The sequence below is a fragment of the Argopecten irradians genome, chromosome 6 (assembly GCF_041381155.1).
Source record: "Argopecten irradians isolate NY chromosome 6, Ai_NY, whole genome shotgun sequence".
NCBI lineage: Eukaryota > Metazoa > Mollusca > Bivalvia > Pectinida > Pectinidae > Argopecten > Argopecten irradians.
Genome location: NC_091139.1, coordinates 23075122 through 23091618, shown reverse-complemented (window position 1 = coordinate 23091618; position 16497 = coordinate 23075122). Strand labels below are relative to the sequence as shown.

At 34.7% G+C, this 16497-nt stretch overlaps 2 protein-coding genes across 5 annotated transcripts in view; both read left to right on the top strand.

Moving 5' to 3' along the window:
- Window positions 1-7210, top strand: part of LOC138325365 (nuclear pore complex protein Nup153-like) — a 29551-nt gene extending 22341 nt beyond the window's left edge. For 2 of the 4 annotated variants that reach the window (XM_069270964.1, XM_069270966.1), the window contains exons 22-26: window positions 136-309; window positions 1449-1802; window positions 2238-2341; window positions 3231-3385; window positions 3730-7210. In XM_069270964.1, coding sequence (XP_069127065.1) covers window positions 136-309; window positions 1449-1802; window positions 2238-2341; window positions 3231-3385; window positions 3730-3793 — 851 coding nt within the window. In that variant the 3' untranslated portion in view covers window positions 3794-7210. Of the gene's footprint in view, window positions 1-135; window positions 310-1448; window positions 1803-2234; window positions 2342-3230; window positions 3386-3729 lie in introns of all 4 variants that reach the window. The other 2 variants (XM_069270962.1, XM_069270963.1) reach the window with 1 other exon arrangement.
- A 5374-nt stretch (window positions 7211-12584) lies between these two features.
- LOC138325364 (dystrobrevin beta-like) overlaps window positions 12585-16497 on the top strand; it is a 52211-nt gene continuing 48298 nt past the window's right edge. The window contains exon 1 of the mRNA XM_069270961.1: window positions 12585-12640. Coding sequence (XP_069127062.1) covers window positions 12613-12640 — 28 coding nt within the window. The 5' untranslated portion in view covers window positions 12585-12612. The remainder of the gene's footprint in view (window positions 12641-16497) is intronic.

The window sequence follows — 16497 nt, the reverse complement described above, 5'->3', positions numbered from 1 at the left end:
GTTCAAATATGTAATTGTAGGTTTTCCATTTAATTGTAGGACTATGGTTCGAATAGATTCCTAAATTAAAAAAAAATGTATGAAATAGATTTCATCTATTTTGAAAACTTTGTTTAAAGTATCTGTCTATTACAGCATCAACAGCTTCAACTGGAGGCTTTAGTTTTGGGATGGGAGGCAATTCCTCCACTTCTGGAAGTCTAGGTACATCAACCTTGGGAGCTACCACTACAAATGCTTCAGGCTTAAAATTCAGTGCTGAAACAAACAAGTCTGCTGTGTTGAACTTTGGTGCAGGATCTAACACAGGTAAAAATTAGGATTTAGAGTGACAATTAAAGAGGACAGAGATATTAAAGAAAATTAATTATGAATTTTGTTAGAGAATTAAGTGAGGTGAAGATTTCACTCTTTTCGTTATTTTCAGGTTTTAGGTTTTCCTAATGCTGCTATGTGAAATAAAATTTATTGATGACGTCTTGGTTGAGTAGATATTATATGCTTGAAAAGCCATCCTTTATATGAAATACATTGAATTCTGGCAACTGCCTGGGGAGGAGAAAATGTAGCGGCCAGATAGGGAGTCAAACCCGGGACTTCCAAACACTAGCCAGATGCTTTACTGTAGGGGTGAAACAATCCATTGGACTAACGATATATTGCGATTGTATATCTCAACTTGATCAATCGATGACAATTTCAAAACTTGTTAACAATCGCCGATAGTGATAGTTTCTAGGACTTAAATCATGTACTCACAGAGGCTTCATACAGTAACAGACTAACAGTCACGATAAAATGTCAGTTTTCCATGCTTTTTTATCCAAACGCAAACACTGACAATATTCTCAATCACAATTTTCATTGCGTTGAGTTGGTACTGACGCTAGCTGGTAAAGGGAAGTAACTCTTAACCAAGACTGTACTAGATGTATGTCATGATGGCCAATTCATCGACCAGATAATTATCGAATTCAGAGTGCAATACTATCACAATACTAAGCCAATTGTATTCTGCAATAGTTAAACTATCGCAAAAGTGTTTCCCTCGATAGCAATAGTTTTGCAATAGTTTAAATTGTAGGCGATAGTCACCCTTTCTCTACTGCTGAGCTACCTAGTCATCGATGTACATTGTTAGGAGGCAGTTTTGTAGCAGGAGAGGGAAAAATGTAGTGACCAGACTGGGATTCAAACCCCGGAACTCCAAACACTAGCTGAATACTCTACCACAGAGCTACCTGGTCACCAATGATTGACTAGTCCAACCTCACTACATACATCAACCAATTTGTAGTTTATGGATTAGAAACCTTGAATCCTTCATTCACAGCTTCCATGAGTGCCAGAGGTATTTTTATTGTGCTTGTTATGATAGATTTCTAAATTCAAGTATCATGTTACTAATAAAATGATTTAAAGTTGATTTAAAATTTCATTATTACCAGCTGCAACAACTACTCCTGTTTTTGGTGCAAGTACAAACAACATCGAGGCTAAAACATCTGCCCCATCAATGCCATTTACATTTGCGGCCCAATCCTCAGTTCCTGCTACTCAGGCATTGCCAACTGTATTTGGATCAGCCCAGGAGACCACTCCTGCATTTGGTGCCAACACCACCGGGTTTAGCTCAGGAGGTAGTATGTTTGGAAGTTCCAATATCACGCCATCATTTGGAGCTAGTGGGGCGGTACCTCCATCTGGGTTTGGTGCTGCAGGAACAGGCTTCAGCACTACATCCTCTGGGACAACCCCAGCCTTTGGGGCGGCCACAACAACTACCAATGCTGCATCCACAGGTAAGGCCGGAATCCCACAACCCCATAGTAGACTTCAAGGCATGAGATTTGTTGTTTAGTAGATTATATGTAAGATCATGTGTTAAGTATTGCTAGACATCAATGAAATATTTCTGAGGATTTCATATTAACAGTTTGGTGCATTCGATCACACTGTAGGTTAAGGGACTGTGGTAAAACTTAATAAACATATTCACAGTGTACGAATGCTACTGTACAGTATTACTAATGTTATGGTTGTCAAAGCATGACAAATATTCTGGAGTGAAGAATGAGATTAATTTAAGCCTAAAGAATGCAGTCAATATTTAGTATTTTACATATTCTTTCATAAAACTAACTCTGAATAAGCATTTAATAGGAGGAGGAAGTGTGAATTTTGGAGCTCTGAGGTCAGGTATATGTTTCATTCTCAGTCTTTGTTCCTTTTAGTAGGAGGCTTTAGTTTTGGAAATTCAACACAACAATCATTCAACTTTGGTGGTGCACCATCAAGTGCTCCTGCAAACAATGGAGTGTTCCAGTTTGGTGCTAAACCTGTAAGTATCAAAATATACCGTTTATATGGATCATAAATAATACTTTGTATGTTGTCAGAAACATTTAATGAAGTTTGGACCAGTTTTAGATATGAATTTAAACTTACTTCACCCTTTTATCAAATGGTGTCCTATTCACATTGCCTTTCGTTTTGGTCTGTTATCCATCCATGAACAAAAGTTTCTCAGGAAGTATAGAAAGGATCTGTGTCAAATTTCTTATGTAAGCTCCTCTGTGGCCATATAGTATTTTAAACCAATCTGTCAACAATATGGCTGACAGGCAGTCATCTTAGATTTTGAAGTTTGTTACCACTATTTCAAAGAAAGAACTAATTAGATCTTTCTCAAATTCATGCTTAGGTTCCCCTAAGATTATTGTTGTGAATATTGCATTTTGAGACCAATCAGTGAACAAGATAGTCAACAGGCAGTCATCTTGATGTTTGTTGCGTAATTCTTGAATAATTGACAATTAAAGTGTGTTATCACTATTTCTGAAAACAAACTAAAGGGAGCTCTCTGAAATTTTATATGTAGGTTCATTGTAGTTCCTAAAGTTCTGCCAATTGTATTTTGTAAATGACCAAGAAACATTGCTGATAAGCAGACATTCTTTGATTTTGACAAGTTACGTAGAAAGTTCTTAAGTTGTTGGTATGCAAATTTTATTTGAATTTTCCCTGTGTTTTCAATATTTTTCTTGATACTTTTCAAAGGAAAAGGGAATTCAAAAGAAGGGAAAAGCAGAGAAAAGCTTCTTTCTATTGATTGACATTGATCATTCTACATTTCTGAAAGGTATGCATTAGGTGCAAAATTTCAGTCAGCAAGACTACTGAGTTCAAATTTTGTCCATATGCATAAAAGATATTCTGATTGTCCATAGGATGGTAACTCCGCTGCTGCTACACCAGCCAACACTGGATTTAACGCTGCTACACCAGCCAACACTGGATTTAACTTCAATGCTTCTTCTTCATTTAATTTTGGTCAGACGGCCCAACCTCCTATGCCAGGTGGCACAGGTTCATTTAATATTGGGTAGGTAACCTATTCATCAATCAAGAGTTTGGAGGATTTATGGATTCGGAAACAAAACAAAGCTTAACATTGTATAACACATGTATATTACATGCATTGGTAGCATCTTTGTGAGGTGGTAATTAAAAACTAGTAGAAATATTGGGGCTGAGATTCTGGATGACTTACAGATTCCAGTGGGTGTTAGGAAATTCCAGGAGACTCCCAGAAAGTCTGGGATGGTTGACAGATATGACAGCATTGGCACTCTTGTCACACTCATACATAAGTGGAGACAACTTAAATGACAGCAGGTAATATGACATCCTTATTATATCAAATTATTTTATTTTTCTTGTGTATAGATCAAGTAATGATGCAGGATCTGGAAGGAAAATCAAGAAAGCTATACGCAAGATACGTCGATGATACAGCTGATCTAGGGAGACCATTAAAACAGATTGATGTTGGGATGTAACTGAGTTGGCAGTATACTGAAACAACTTATGAAGATGTGGATGAGGGTGCTTTTCCAAAATGACATGAAAAATGACATGATGTAGGAAACATAAAGACGCTGTCTCTGTTGAGTTTTAATATGTATACAGTTTAAGAATAGGTGGAGCTGGGGAAAAAACCAATTGAATTTGTTATGTAATAGAAACATGAAGAACATATTTTCTTAGCGGATGGTGAGGCTAAAACAAATTAATTGTTAGTTTATTTATCACAAAACGAGAAGGAAAAATGAAAATCTTAACCATAACATCAAAAATCCTGTATTGCCCCATTATAACTTTTGGTACATGTAAGCAAAGTTGGATGCTTCTGCCCCATGTCCACATTTTAAAAGCAAGTCTGGTTGCCGCTACACAATTTTAAGGACACCATTGACTTTTCCTGGCTTTGCATCACATGGATCATGATCAGCATTGCATATGTTAACGTTTTTTTCAATTTCAAATTTCTAATCAATCAAAAACCGTCAGCAACCACTAAAATAATGTCCAAATTATGATCCTTGTCCTTGGTCATTCTGACAGTCACTTTAGCCATCTAATTGTCTAAACTTGAGACCTAGTGATCACATAATGAATCTTTGTTGCTGTCTTGTATTTGTTCTCTAGAACCCTGAAGCTGGAAGGTTGGGGCTACTAATCATAAATTACTGGATGGAGTTACACCAAATTTGGTCAGAAATATCATTGGGACAAGGGGACCAGATTTTATATAAATATTGACTTTATTCCCCTGGGGTCGAAGAGGCAGGGCCCAATATAGGAAATAAAAAAATCCTTTTAAATCACGTCATAAAGCAGTCATAGGATTTACATCAAAATTGATCAGAAACATTCTTACTTGGGGAATGGGATTAGATTTTGCATAAATTTCCATTTGGAGCCCAATTGTCAACAATTTGTTAGTAATATTCAGTTTTAAATAATCAAAAAGGAATAATTACAAATATTTTTAAACCATTGTTTGTAATTAGATGTATATGCATTGAATATTTTATCTTTTAATGAAAAAACACACTTGTTTAGAAATACACATAGGTATAGCTGTTTATATACTATGCTTACATAAAGAATTACAGTTCATGGATGGAATCTTGTTGACCTGACAATTAAGACCACTGGCTGGTCTTTATTAGAAGTTTTACTGCATTTGCTCAAATATCTGTCTGTGTAACTTACGGTAGATGATTGTTATCAATCATTTTGGTTGCATTGTTTTCACTATGACAATTCTCTACATTCCATTTCAGTGATAGAAAAATCTTAAACTAAAACCATTTTGTACAAAATCAATGGATGTTTATCACTTTGGTAAGAATCATGGAAAACTGATCTATAGTGTCATGCAAATTGACTAAGAAAAATACAAAGGTTGTAAATCTGATCTGGGCAAATGGATTGAGCTACAGATTCGTCAGTGATTAGATTTTGTAACAGACAGATGGATCTGTTTGGAAGTCAAACTGAGAAAAACGAAATTCTCATATTTTTTAATGATGGTAACACTATTTATGTATATACACTTTCTGAGATGTAAATAATGGCTTATAAAATTGATTACTCAATTTATAATCAAGATTGTATTAGAATATCATTGATTTGTTAGGCAAGCTTTGGTAAGAATTTGTATGTAGAATCCATTGTAAATATTCTGTAAATAAGCACTTGTGTCAATCTCCACAAGGCTGTAGAATGCTGGACAATTTTTGCAGGTCATACTATTTTTATTTGGTGCTAAAAAAGGATAATTTCTGGTATTAAAAATACCGAGGTAGTGAAGGTACTCATTAGGTCCATTAGATACATAACCTGCAGGCTTTGTTCACTTATAATGTAACTTTGAAAATGTTTCTTTAGGATTTGTTGTAGAACACCTAATATGATATGAATCACACTGACGATTGTGTGGAACTATGTGATACTAAAGGAAATAGCATGTACTAGCTTTGTGTAATTGGTATGTTTAATGCTTAGATGTAGTCACAGCTATACAGACTCTTTAAAACATTTTATACTGGACCCCAAAGTCTTTCGACAATATGTCAGCTATCCTTTTACAAATAGATGATATGGTTATGTAATGATAACTGTTTAAAAATGTAATGTAAATGTAATATTTCAAAGAGATAAGCTTACCCTGCTGGTTTCATTGTTTTGTATGTGTTGTTGATAAATCATTCTGATTTCCCAGAGTTACTTCCCTTCGTTAAAACTCCGTCAATACCTTTGATTTAACAGGTGACTTTTCTGGAGTGAGGCTCCATCATGTGGTCATTGTAAGCCAATCGGTGTAATCCAGAAAAAGTCGCCAGATAAACCAGATAGATATACTGATGGGAGTGTAAATGAAGGGAAGTAACTCTGGTAGATCAGAAAGTTGATAAATCAGTGAGTGTATTATGTAGTCATGGCAACACGTTTATATCTATCTTCTCAAAATCACTTGCTTACTAGGTAACAAAGCTGAACCATATGAAATATCAAATACATTATATTTTCACATATAAATATGAAGGTCTTTTTGAAGGAAAATTATACAGCACGTCTACAAATTATAAACTTGACGTCCCGTGAGCGGTACAGTAGATACTAATCATGGTCATCATCTTTATTTTGGCAAAAATAATACACATAAAATAATTGGAAACCTACAAAAAAGTACAGAAAATGGTGCCAGAGAGATTCTCTGAGTATGTGCTCCACAAGGACACATAGGCACCCTTTTTGTAGGCCAGGTACGTATATATTCCTTCTTGATGCTACCTAGAGTTTGTATGAAGATATAGGATTCAGTTTACCATGCCATTATATCTGTGTCTCTGTGATGATGAACTCAGCAGGTGTACAAATTAGATGTGTATAAAGAGTCTTTAAAGTTTTATGGTATACAATGTATTATGATCAGGTGGTGTATCTTGTGTTGCATACAAATGCAGAATTTCACAGATGACAGACAACAAAACATACGACCACTTTTTCCCCCCAATGATATTAGTTTGACCTACCTGGTATGCATTTGTAAGCTTGAAATGATTAGTGACAACTTTTTAAGTAGGTGTAAAATAGGTACATCAAGCAAAATAGTTTTAATATTTGCTGAGAGTTTGGTGTGGTACATCTACTAAATTATACGTACCAGATAAACTCTTTTCTCCAAATCCCTTGAGATTTGTATTAAGGTAAAACTTGTGGGTATGAGAGTTGGTATGTGAAGGAGGAGTATTTATTGATGAAGACAAATCTGTGAAGTTCTGTACCTGTGTTGTGTGAATGGTTGAAAGTCTGATGGTGTATTACTTAAGAATGTCAATAAAATATCTTTGACAAATCTAAAGATTTTATTTTTCTGTTTTACTACATAAGACACCAGTTTCATTCTCCCTCGTTTACAACATTTTGTAATTTGAAGTCTATGATATGATTGTACATATTAGTAACAGATTACTAGGAAGGGAACGGAAAGCGGGGGGGGGGGGTAATATCCTGATTGAACTTCTTTTAGGTCATGGTGACTAGCTATAGCATAGTACATTTAACATTTCCTTGTGAACAGATAACTTCAGTAAATATAACTGAGCTTAATGAGATTGTGTAGCCTTTCGTTAGTAAGATCACAGAAAGTTTTCAAAAATGCATTTTCGACAAGTCACTGAACCATTTCTGGACATTATACTAACATGATAACTTAAGTGAATATTCACGGGCCTTAATGAACTTTTGTGTGTAGACTAACATTAATTAGGTCTCGCACGAGTTCAAAAATCAAAATTATTCGACTGTAAATTACAAGTAAGTTATTGCCTTTTGCAATAAATATAAATTGTGAATCTTTGCTGAGGTCCATATGGTGTACGTTGTACCACCCTGGTGGAATTATCCCCCCAAAAAATGGAAATACAGAGTCAATATGCTAAATATCCCCATCCACGTGATGCTGTATTAGCCAATGATAATTGGTGGAAAATTGGAGCACTTCTAATATATCCTTTTAAAACGAGGACAGCGGATAAAACTTTTTATTTCAAAGTAGTTCATAAAAACGTATTGAGAAAGAACACATACAATCAGAAATAGTCAAGTTCATGACAATTTGATTGTAGATTTTGTCTCGCAGTGTAAAGGTACGATCAGGTCGAAACAAGTTTTGTCCATATCCGAAAAAAATGACGGTCGTCATTTACATTTATAACACAAAAAGGATTTTTTTTTTGGTATAAGTAAATCAACGGCATGCTTTTTTCAAAATGAGAAGTAGAAACAATGAAACAATTTTTTTCAACTTCAATGGTATCATTTTCCCGTCACGTTAAATTCTCATGAAATACTCTGCTCAATACGTTTACTAGCCCGAATGGCATCGCCGTAAAAAAGACCCGCCATTGATACTTGCCTGCCTAGTCTCGAGAATATATCATCAGCGATCCGCATGTAATCATACGGAGTTTACGGAATAGATAATGAACATCGAATTTTAATTAAACCGAGGTATTGCTACCATTATATTTCAATATTGCCTACATGAAGGAAACAAGTTTAGTAGTGCTTTATATGCAAACGTGGGCTAATGCTGAAAAGTGCTTATATTTCGGTTGGATCATTTCTTTTGTATGGTCACAAGGTACTTATTTATGAAAGGAGACCTTTGCATCAGAATCTGAAGGAAACGGGATATTTTTTGCTCTTGACCGTCTTCTTATATTCTAACGCACACTTAGTATAATATAAGAGAGCAGGGATTGGTCGAGACACGGGGACTTTTGGGATTAGTATTGAATACAAATGCGTTATCAATTACTAGGGTTTATTACAGAACAGTAAATAATTCATATTTGTATTTCAGTTGTTTTAATAAAATTTGTGATTTACGTGTACAATTGTTTGTTATGAATCGTTCCATTTCGTCTTTCTTTCCATGCGATTTCGATCATGGCCTACCCGACTGCCGAACAGAGGAAACTTCTACGTGAGTCGGGGAATCAAGTCCGCTTACTGGTCGAGAACAAATGTCTACGCTCTAATACAGTACAATGTATATTATGGTATATGGTATAATTATTAAAGTCTTTAAAGTGTCGTTTCTAAATCACTTTCGGCTACCAAAATTAAGGGTAAAATCAAATAGCACAAAAATTAACCCCGACCCCTGATTATCCTCCGGAAAGATATGAAGATGACTCGTCCAGCATCAACACTGCAACCTGGTGAGATGATGTGATGATGAGAAAACTTCTACCCCACATACAGTAGCCTTAAAGGCACACTACCTTTGCGAAATAAAAATTGTAAAGATTCTTAAGAACTATAATAATATACGAAAAAGGATATTAATGGCCTAAGAGGATGTTATAACACCGACCAAATGCAGGATTCCCTGCTTATACTATGTTAGCATTGAAGATTCATGTCACTGTTTTGCTATCTGGCGCAATGATAATCAACCGACGCGCGGTAGTTAGGACGACGGCGGGAAACATAAAACGACCCGCGTTATGAAAATGAGCATTTAATTTATTTATATTCAATTGTTAAAAAGGTGATGGTAAGTGTAGATTTAACGGTAAGTTAATAACTTTTGTGAGTTGTGACTATAAAATTATCAACTTCGTTTTACATTATCTTTTTGAAAATTAAAAGTCGTTTCGGAAAGGTAGTTGCCCTTTAACGGCTAACAAATCACATTTCTAGCAAGTCTTCACATAAACGATCACTACCGTTGGAAAGAGTTATCATTTTCCTCTCAAAATCGTCATACACAACTACACGTACTGTACACGAAAAGGATGGAAAACTCCTCGAGACAAAACTTCTACGCCACATAGTTTTTAAAATAGCGGTTAAAATCACATTTCAAGCACATCTTCATAAAAACGGTTACTACCGTTGGAAAGAGCGATGATATTCATTTCCTAGCTAGAAGCATCGGCTGGGGAAGGGAAACAGAGTATCACATATTTTTTTTTATCTGATTCCCCAGTGGCACGAGGGGCAGGCCCAATACGGCAAATCTTTTAAATCGCTACTAGTTACAGAGTTCTGTATTGATTGTAACCGAATTTGGCTAGAAACATCCTCTGAGGAAGGGGAACAGAGTTTGTATATTTGGCTCTGACACCCTGGAACAGAAAAAAGTGGGGCCCAAAAGGGAAATTAGAAGTAAATCTTTAAATTTCTCCAGAAAAGAATTAATAATGTTTTATTCAGAACATTACCTTGCATGACAAACTGGTATGAGAGCGATACATGCCCTTTGTGCCTCTTGTTGTTGAAACTAGACTGCAATCGCCTTATCGGCGCACTTTGTATAGTTATCACGGTGTATGAACGTAAGTGTATAGTATGATCATTAGTTGTTTTTGTATCGTCACTTGTGAGTATCGAAGCGGGATGAATGAAAACAGGCATGGTATACAGGTTGGTAAAACACCAAATGTCAGCATTATTCGTAACTACAAATATGTTTAACATTATAGACGTCTTCATATAACATGTATATTACCAAATACATGAACATGATTTTGAAAATAATGTTAGCAATAGATAAGAATCGAAGTGTAACCACTGAATTACTATCAAAACTGTGATGTGTTTTCGGAGGAAATTGCGTTTCCCCCCGTTTTTCCGGAAATATACGTTATAATTGTAACTTATATGAGTAATTTGATTATTTATTTATTTACAGTTTCTGTATTCTACATCATTCGTTTTAATTAGAAAGAGGCTAAAACATATCTTAAAATATGCATACACGAAATAGTTTTGTAAAGTCACTTGTTACTTCACTGTATAGTCGCTTGTTTTAATTAAAAAAATACTACATATAGTCACTTGCACAAAACTCTCATTACATATCGCTAATATTTCTAATATCAGTAATTTTCAAGCAAAAGGAACTTACATATGATATCGTTTAGGCCATAGGATGTGTTCAGCATTGAGAAACATATAAACAAAAAGTGGAAAGTTGTGTAAATCTAGTTTTTTTATGATTTGATTCAATGAAAGCTCATTTTTTGATCACTTGATTCCCGGGCGATTATAGATGCTCATCACTATCATCACTAATATTTATCAGTCTATATGGTTTTTTGTTGTTTTTTTTTGTTGTTGTTTTTTTTTAATATGTGAGTATGTGTGCATTTTGGCCACGACGTCATTAACGGGAAATTGTGTTTGTTCTTTTTGTGTCTTGATAATGGGACAGATCGCCTCGAAAATTTCACATTATTTTTGTCCATACTAATGGAATTATTCTTTTCCATGTAAGGTATATTTGAACCCAACATATATTTACGCGTGCAATTAGATTTTACTTATTTCGCTGGTGATAAGAAATTGTAAAAATCAATCGCTGCAACAATCATAACAGTTAAAACAAAAGTTTAAATCGCGAAATCGAATCCCCATGGGACAACGTTAGACACGAAAATATGAAAATAATTTTGTAAGTGAACAGCCATTTCCGGCGTAAGAAATATGGAAATGACGTAAGTAATTTTCGTTTATGATTCTAGAAGGATTTGTTTTCTTCGTAATTCTGACATTTTTTTTAAGTAATGACTGGTCCGTGGAAATACAAGTTATATCTGAAGTATCAACTTGGTGCATTCTATTGCATTTTTGTTGCATTTACTCCATCAAAATTGTAAGTTGACTAAACGTTTAAATTGATAGTGTATTTGATGACTCTGTTAGACTGATTTGTTTAATTTGTTAGCTTCAGAGCCTTTTATCACTGAATATATTTCCTCTTTATAACAAGTGACTATACAAGTGCCCTCGCAAGCAACTATATATACATCACCAGTTTCAAAACAATGCAAGTGACTATACAATTTATCTGATCATCCTGCAACTTCAAAATACGATTATGTAAAAGATATTGTGTCCATTAATATGTATTTATGTTTTTTATATTGTTAGATTCGTTTATAAAACCTGTGATGGTGCTTGAAATAATGAAAGGCAGACAGAACACAAAAAGTGTCAGAAATGTTAATGCTGGTTAGCACTCAAAACTTCATTAGTCACTGGTAGTTTCAAATTGCTATCCATGACGCCGTTTATAACTTTAGATTACAACAAAAACGTATAAAATAAATAAATTGGCAAAAAATATCCACTATCCATTGTTTAATTTGTCTTAGCAAGTGACCCAGTACCGCTATACAGACTCGCAACTACGAAATTTAAAAATACTATACACTTCCGTTCAAACAGTGTGGTTATGTAGGGTGATTTTGAAAGGAAATCGTTCTTACATGATTCCCAAATGATAGCACAACGCATTGACATGAAGACGTGCTTTAGTCGCAAAAAATGTAGCTAATTCTCAGATCCCTGTGATTAGAAACATATAAATACATTCTGCTGTGTGATCCGGATGGTTTTAGTGCTACTACCTCACAGGGATCTGAGAATTAGTCTAAGAAATTACGTGTTGATTGGTCTATTGGTCTCTGGGGGATCCATAATTAGATAAACTGTAATTCTCATATCCCTGTGGTTTACCTATATCAGAACAAGATGTTACGTTATTATTAGCTACACTCAACAGTTCGCTTAGTGTATGCTAAATTCTGTGTGTATCGAACACTTTCAAACATCCCCATATTTCTATCTAAAATGGGTTATTGATTAGTAGACATCCGAGAGGTATCGAGTGTATAGAGGTAGAGAGTTTCCGGGACGTTTGACCTACGACCTTTTCAATTCGGAAGTGGCTCTGTCTCGATGATGGCCAGCCACCTGTTTAGAAGAGGTACGTAACGTGTTTACATGTTGGAAATCTTGTGTTTGTTACAGTTTATTTGCATGTGTTATTGTCGCTACAGGATATATCCTCCGGCATGCAATCAACAACAAACTTCTAAAGTTATGCACTTTTAAAAAAATAACGCTAACTTAACGTTACAGTACGCGTTTTTGATAAAGAAAATAGGCCTAGCATATGATAACAACACATTAGTGAAACTTAACTTTTCAATCAAGTGTCGATTTCATCCCCCTATCACACATTTATCATCAACAGAGAAACACAAAAAACTATGGCACTCACTTATATCCTTATTTATATAAGCATAAATATAAGATGATACAAAAAAGTCATCAGAACTTAATATACTAAACTTACACATATGATTGTCATTGGTCAGACCTAACGTGTTATGTATCAACTTAACAGTTAAGTTTTGTAATTTTATGATCCTAACTTTTTCACAATCATCCAAAATATGGCGCTTAAATGGTGTTAACACCATGACACTCCAATTTAATTTTGTGGCTCGCATTTTAGTTGCGATATGAATTTTCATTATAGGTACAAATTTAGTCTGAAAGTTGAGGACTTTCAAACTTTATTTTCCATTTCAATAACATATATCACAAAGGCTGATGTGTTCCCGTTGACAATGAAACTTGTTTAATAATTAGTTAATAACATGCAACAACTTTAAATTAACTTCACAGTCTGACCCGTAGTACCATATGTACTCCTTCAGCAGTGTAGACATATAAATATCATAATTTTTCGCAGTACTGCCAAATTAATTTTGAATTCATATTTGTCTTTGTGAAATTAAAACCTATGCATTGTGAGTATTTTCAAGATGTTGATAAGTTTTGGTGGTTAAAACATAGTATGAAAATTTCTTCTTGATTCGTGAGTATGAAAATTATGGCACATATAATTTTAATGGGTGAGGCAATCTAATTTATTCCACTCCACTACAATGCTCTACGATATGCTCCATTACAAGATCTAACAACTTCCTGTATTGTTAATATCATCAGTTATTTTTCTCCTTATATAACTGGGATCGATAAACAACCCCATTCCCAATGCCAAACTTTTTTTTTTCCCAATTACAATGAGAAATTCGCAATTCAAATTGCTGTAAAAACAAATAAAACCCGGAAATCTCCCCCTCGTTGTTTAATATAAAAACAAAATACATTTCTCTGAAATTGTTGTAATGGTCGTAACCTTTTGATAAATTGACACAGTTTACTGTTTTACAATATCTAATCATCTATAATACCATGATCAGTAATGTGTAATTTTTTCCCAAAACTGCTATTTTTGCGATTAAAAATTCCCAATTTGTTACAAAAACATTTTTCCCAAAATACCCTGAAAAATCACTGATCATGAACCAGAGTCGCATCATATGACCGACATTGGTAATACCCATACAGATCAGACTAGATTGGAAAAGCTCAGAGTCTTTCGAGTTTCAGAGCTATCTTCAACATGTACAATTTACATAAGAAAAAGTAATACATTTATACTAAGTTATCAATAACTTTACGACTGCCAACTTTTCATAAGTTGGTAAATATGAAAAGTTTAGACTATTGAGAGGCTGTGAAAAATATCCAGAACAGTTTAAATGTGTTTTCTATGACAAAAGTCATAGACCAAGCTGAAACACAATAGCTGTTGTTCAGATCTACAGGATGACTGCCTTGAAGTCAGTTTTTACATCATTGCAACTGAATAACACAATCACTTGTTATTTACAAAGATTTAGCTTCCACGTTACATTTTTGTGGAGGTTTAAATTACATGTACAAATACTGATAGAGTCGCCTTCAATCTTTGCAGTGGCATATATCAGTAAACCAATTGGAGGGTTGCGGCTCGATTCACGATAGATGCACATACTATTAGCGTTCTTGCCCTGTTTTAATTTGTGCTGTGGACCATTCCAAGTGCTAGCTCTAGAAAATTGAGAGGCCAAGTTGGTTGGTTTGGGCCTAAATTGAAATATTGATTGTTTGCCCTCGCACTATTTAGATCCATGAAAATTGGATCGCCTCAAACATTTTTATTGGAATATTCTGAGGTACATGTTTTATATTCTCAAATGCTTTTTTTAGTCACCTAAGACGAAGTCTCATGTGACCTATTCTAATCACATGTTTATCGTTGTATGTTCGTAAACAATGTACATTTTTGAAATCATAGAAGCAAATTTACTGAAATTTTGCGCAAACCTTCCATAGCTCCAAGGATCAATCAAACTTGTGAATTCTTTGGTCCCCACCCATTAGTAGTTTGATAGTCTTCTCAATTCAGAGATATGGTGGAAATAAATACTCTCAAAAGATTGAAGAGAATATATATATATAAGCCTTATACAAAAATTTAGAATTTTATGGACAGTGGCGTGCATGCATTAAGGATGAACAAGCTTGTTCATAGGTCTTGACAATTAAGGTTTAGGCCTCGTTCAAGGTCACAGGGGTTAAAAAAGTTTAAAAACCTTTGAACCATATGTCATATCAATATCTTAGAAGCCTAGAGACCTGGTAGTGTGTTTGTGGCATGCTGAGATGAAGGGCTATCAAGTTTGTTCAAATAATTGACCTTGACCTTCATTCAAGGTCACAGGGGTCAAAGAGGCTAAATTGTTTGACATCATGTCAATAACTAAAATGCCCAAAAACCAGGTATTGTGTATGTAGCATGCTGGGATGAAGGGCTATCAAATTAAATGATCTTGACATTCATTCAAGATTACAGGTAGGTTCAATGGCTAAGATATTTGGCTTCTAGTCTATAATTAAGATATTATGGTAAGATGCCTTGAGGCCCGATATTAGGGCTTTGGCAGATACTGGGATGAAGTGCTAGCTGTCAAGTTTATCTAAATTAATGACATTGACCTTCATGAAGGAACTGGGGTAAAATAGGCTAAACTCTTTGAACAACTTTATGTCATTTAGTGAAAGACCTATAGACCTGATATTGTGTCTGTAGCAGGCTGGAATGAAGCTAGGACTACCAAGTTAATTCAAATAAATTACCTTGACCTTCATTTCACTATTTAACCCAAGTTTAAAAAGATTTTATAAGAAGGGGAAGGGAGCTTATTGTCAAGTGAGGGCTAACTGTTGGTAGAATACAGTAGTCTTTAATTTGTGAATTAATGGCTAGCAAGTTTTCAGTTTGCTAGCATTTGGCTTTTGGTTGTGATATATAAATCAAATCATTGTACCGGGGAAAAATATAGATAGTCAGTGAAGTCACTAAAACATATTAAGGAAATGTAAGTTGATAATTCAATAATGCTCATGTTACTACTGTGTTTATATTGGTATAGGACTATACGTGCCATGATCTTTGCACAAAAACTGTACAACGGCACCAGGGGATATCGTGCATGTTTGATGATACCTGCAATAAAATTACATGGCCAGGGAAAATTATGACTAAAAAATTCTTACACAATCACCAGACACTGATTGATTGAAAGTTTAATTGTCCCTCCCATTTCATGCCTAATCAATTATTAAAAGGAAACAAGCAGCTGTTGCTATAATGAATTGGTCCTATGATGCTTTAGCTTGCATCAGCAGGTTATTGGAAAAGTAGGCAATATTTGTCATAACCAGAGTGGAGGTTTTCACACTTAATAAACTTTGTAATGGCCGTAGTTGTAGGAAAAGGCTTCAGTCAATTTGGTTGTAAATGGATGATTATCTGGTAGTGTTGTATCAATCCTGCCGAAAACTGGTGGGACCTCATTAATAATTGATCAATTTCAGTGTTATAGTTATCCCTTTGTTTAACTTGTTAAGTGCCTTCCGTCGCCATGGAAACCATATATTGGA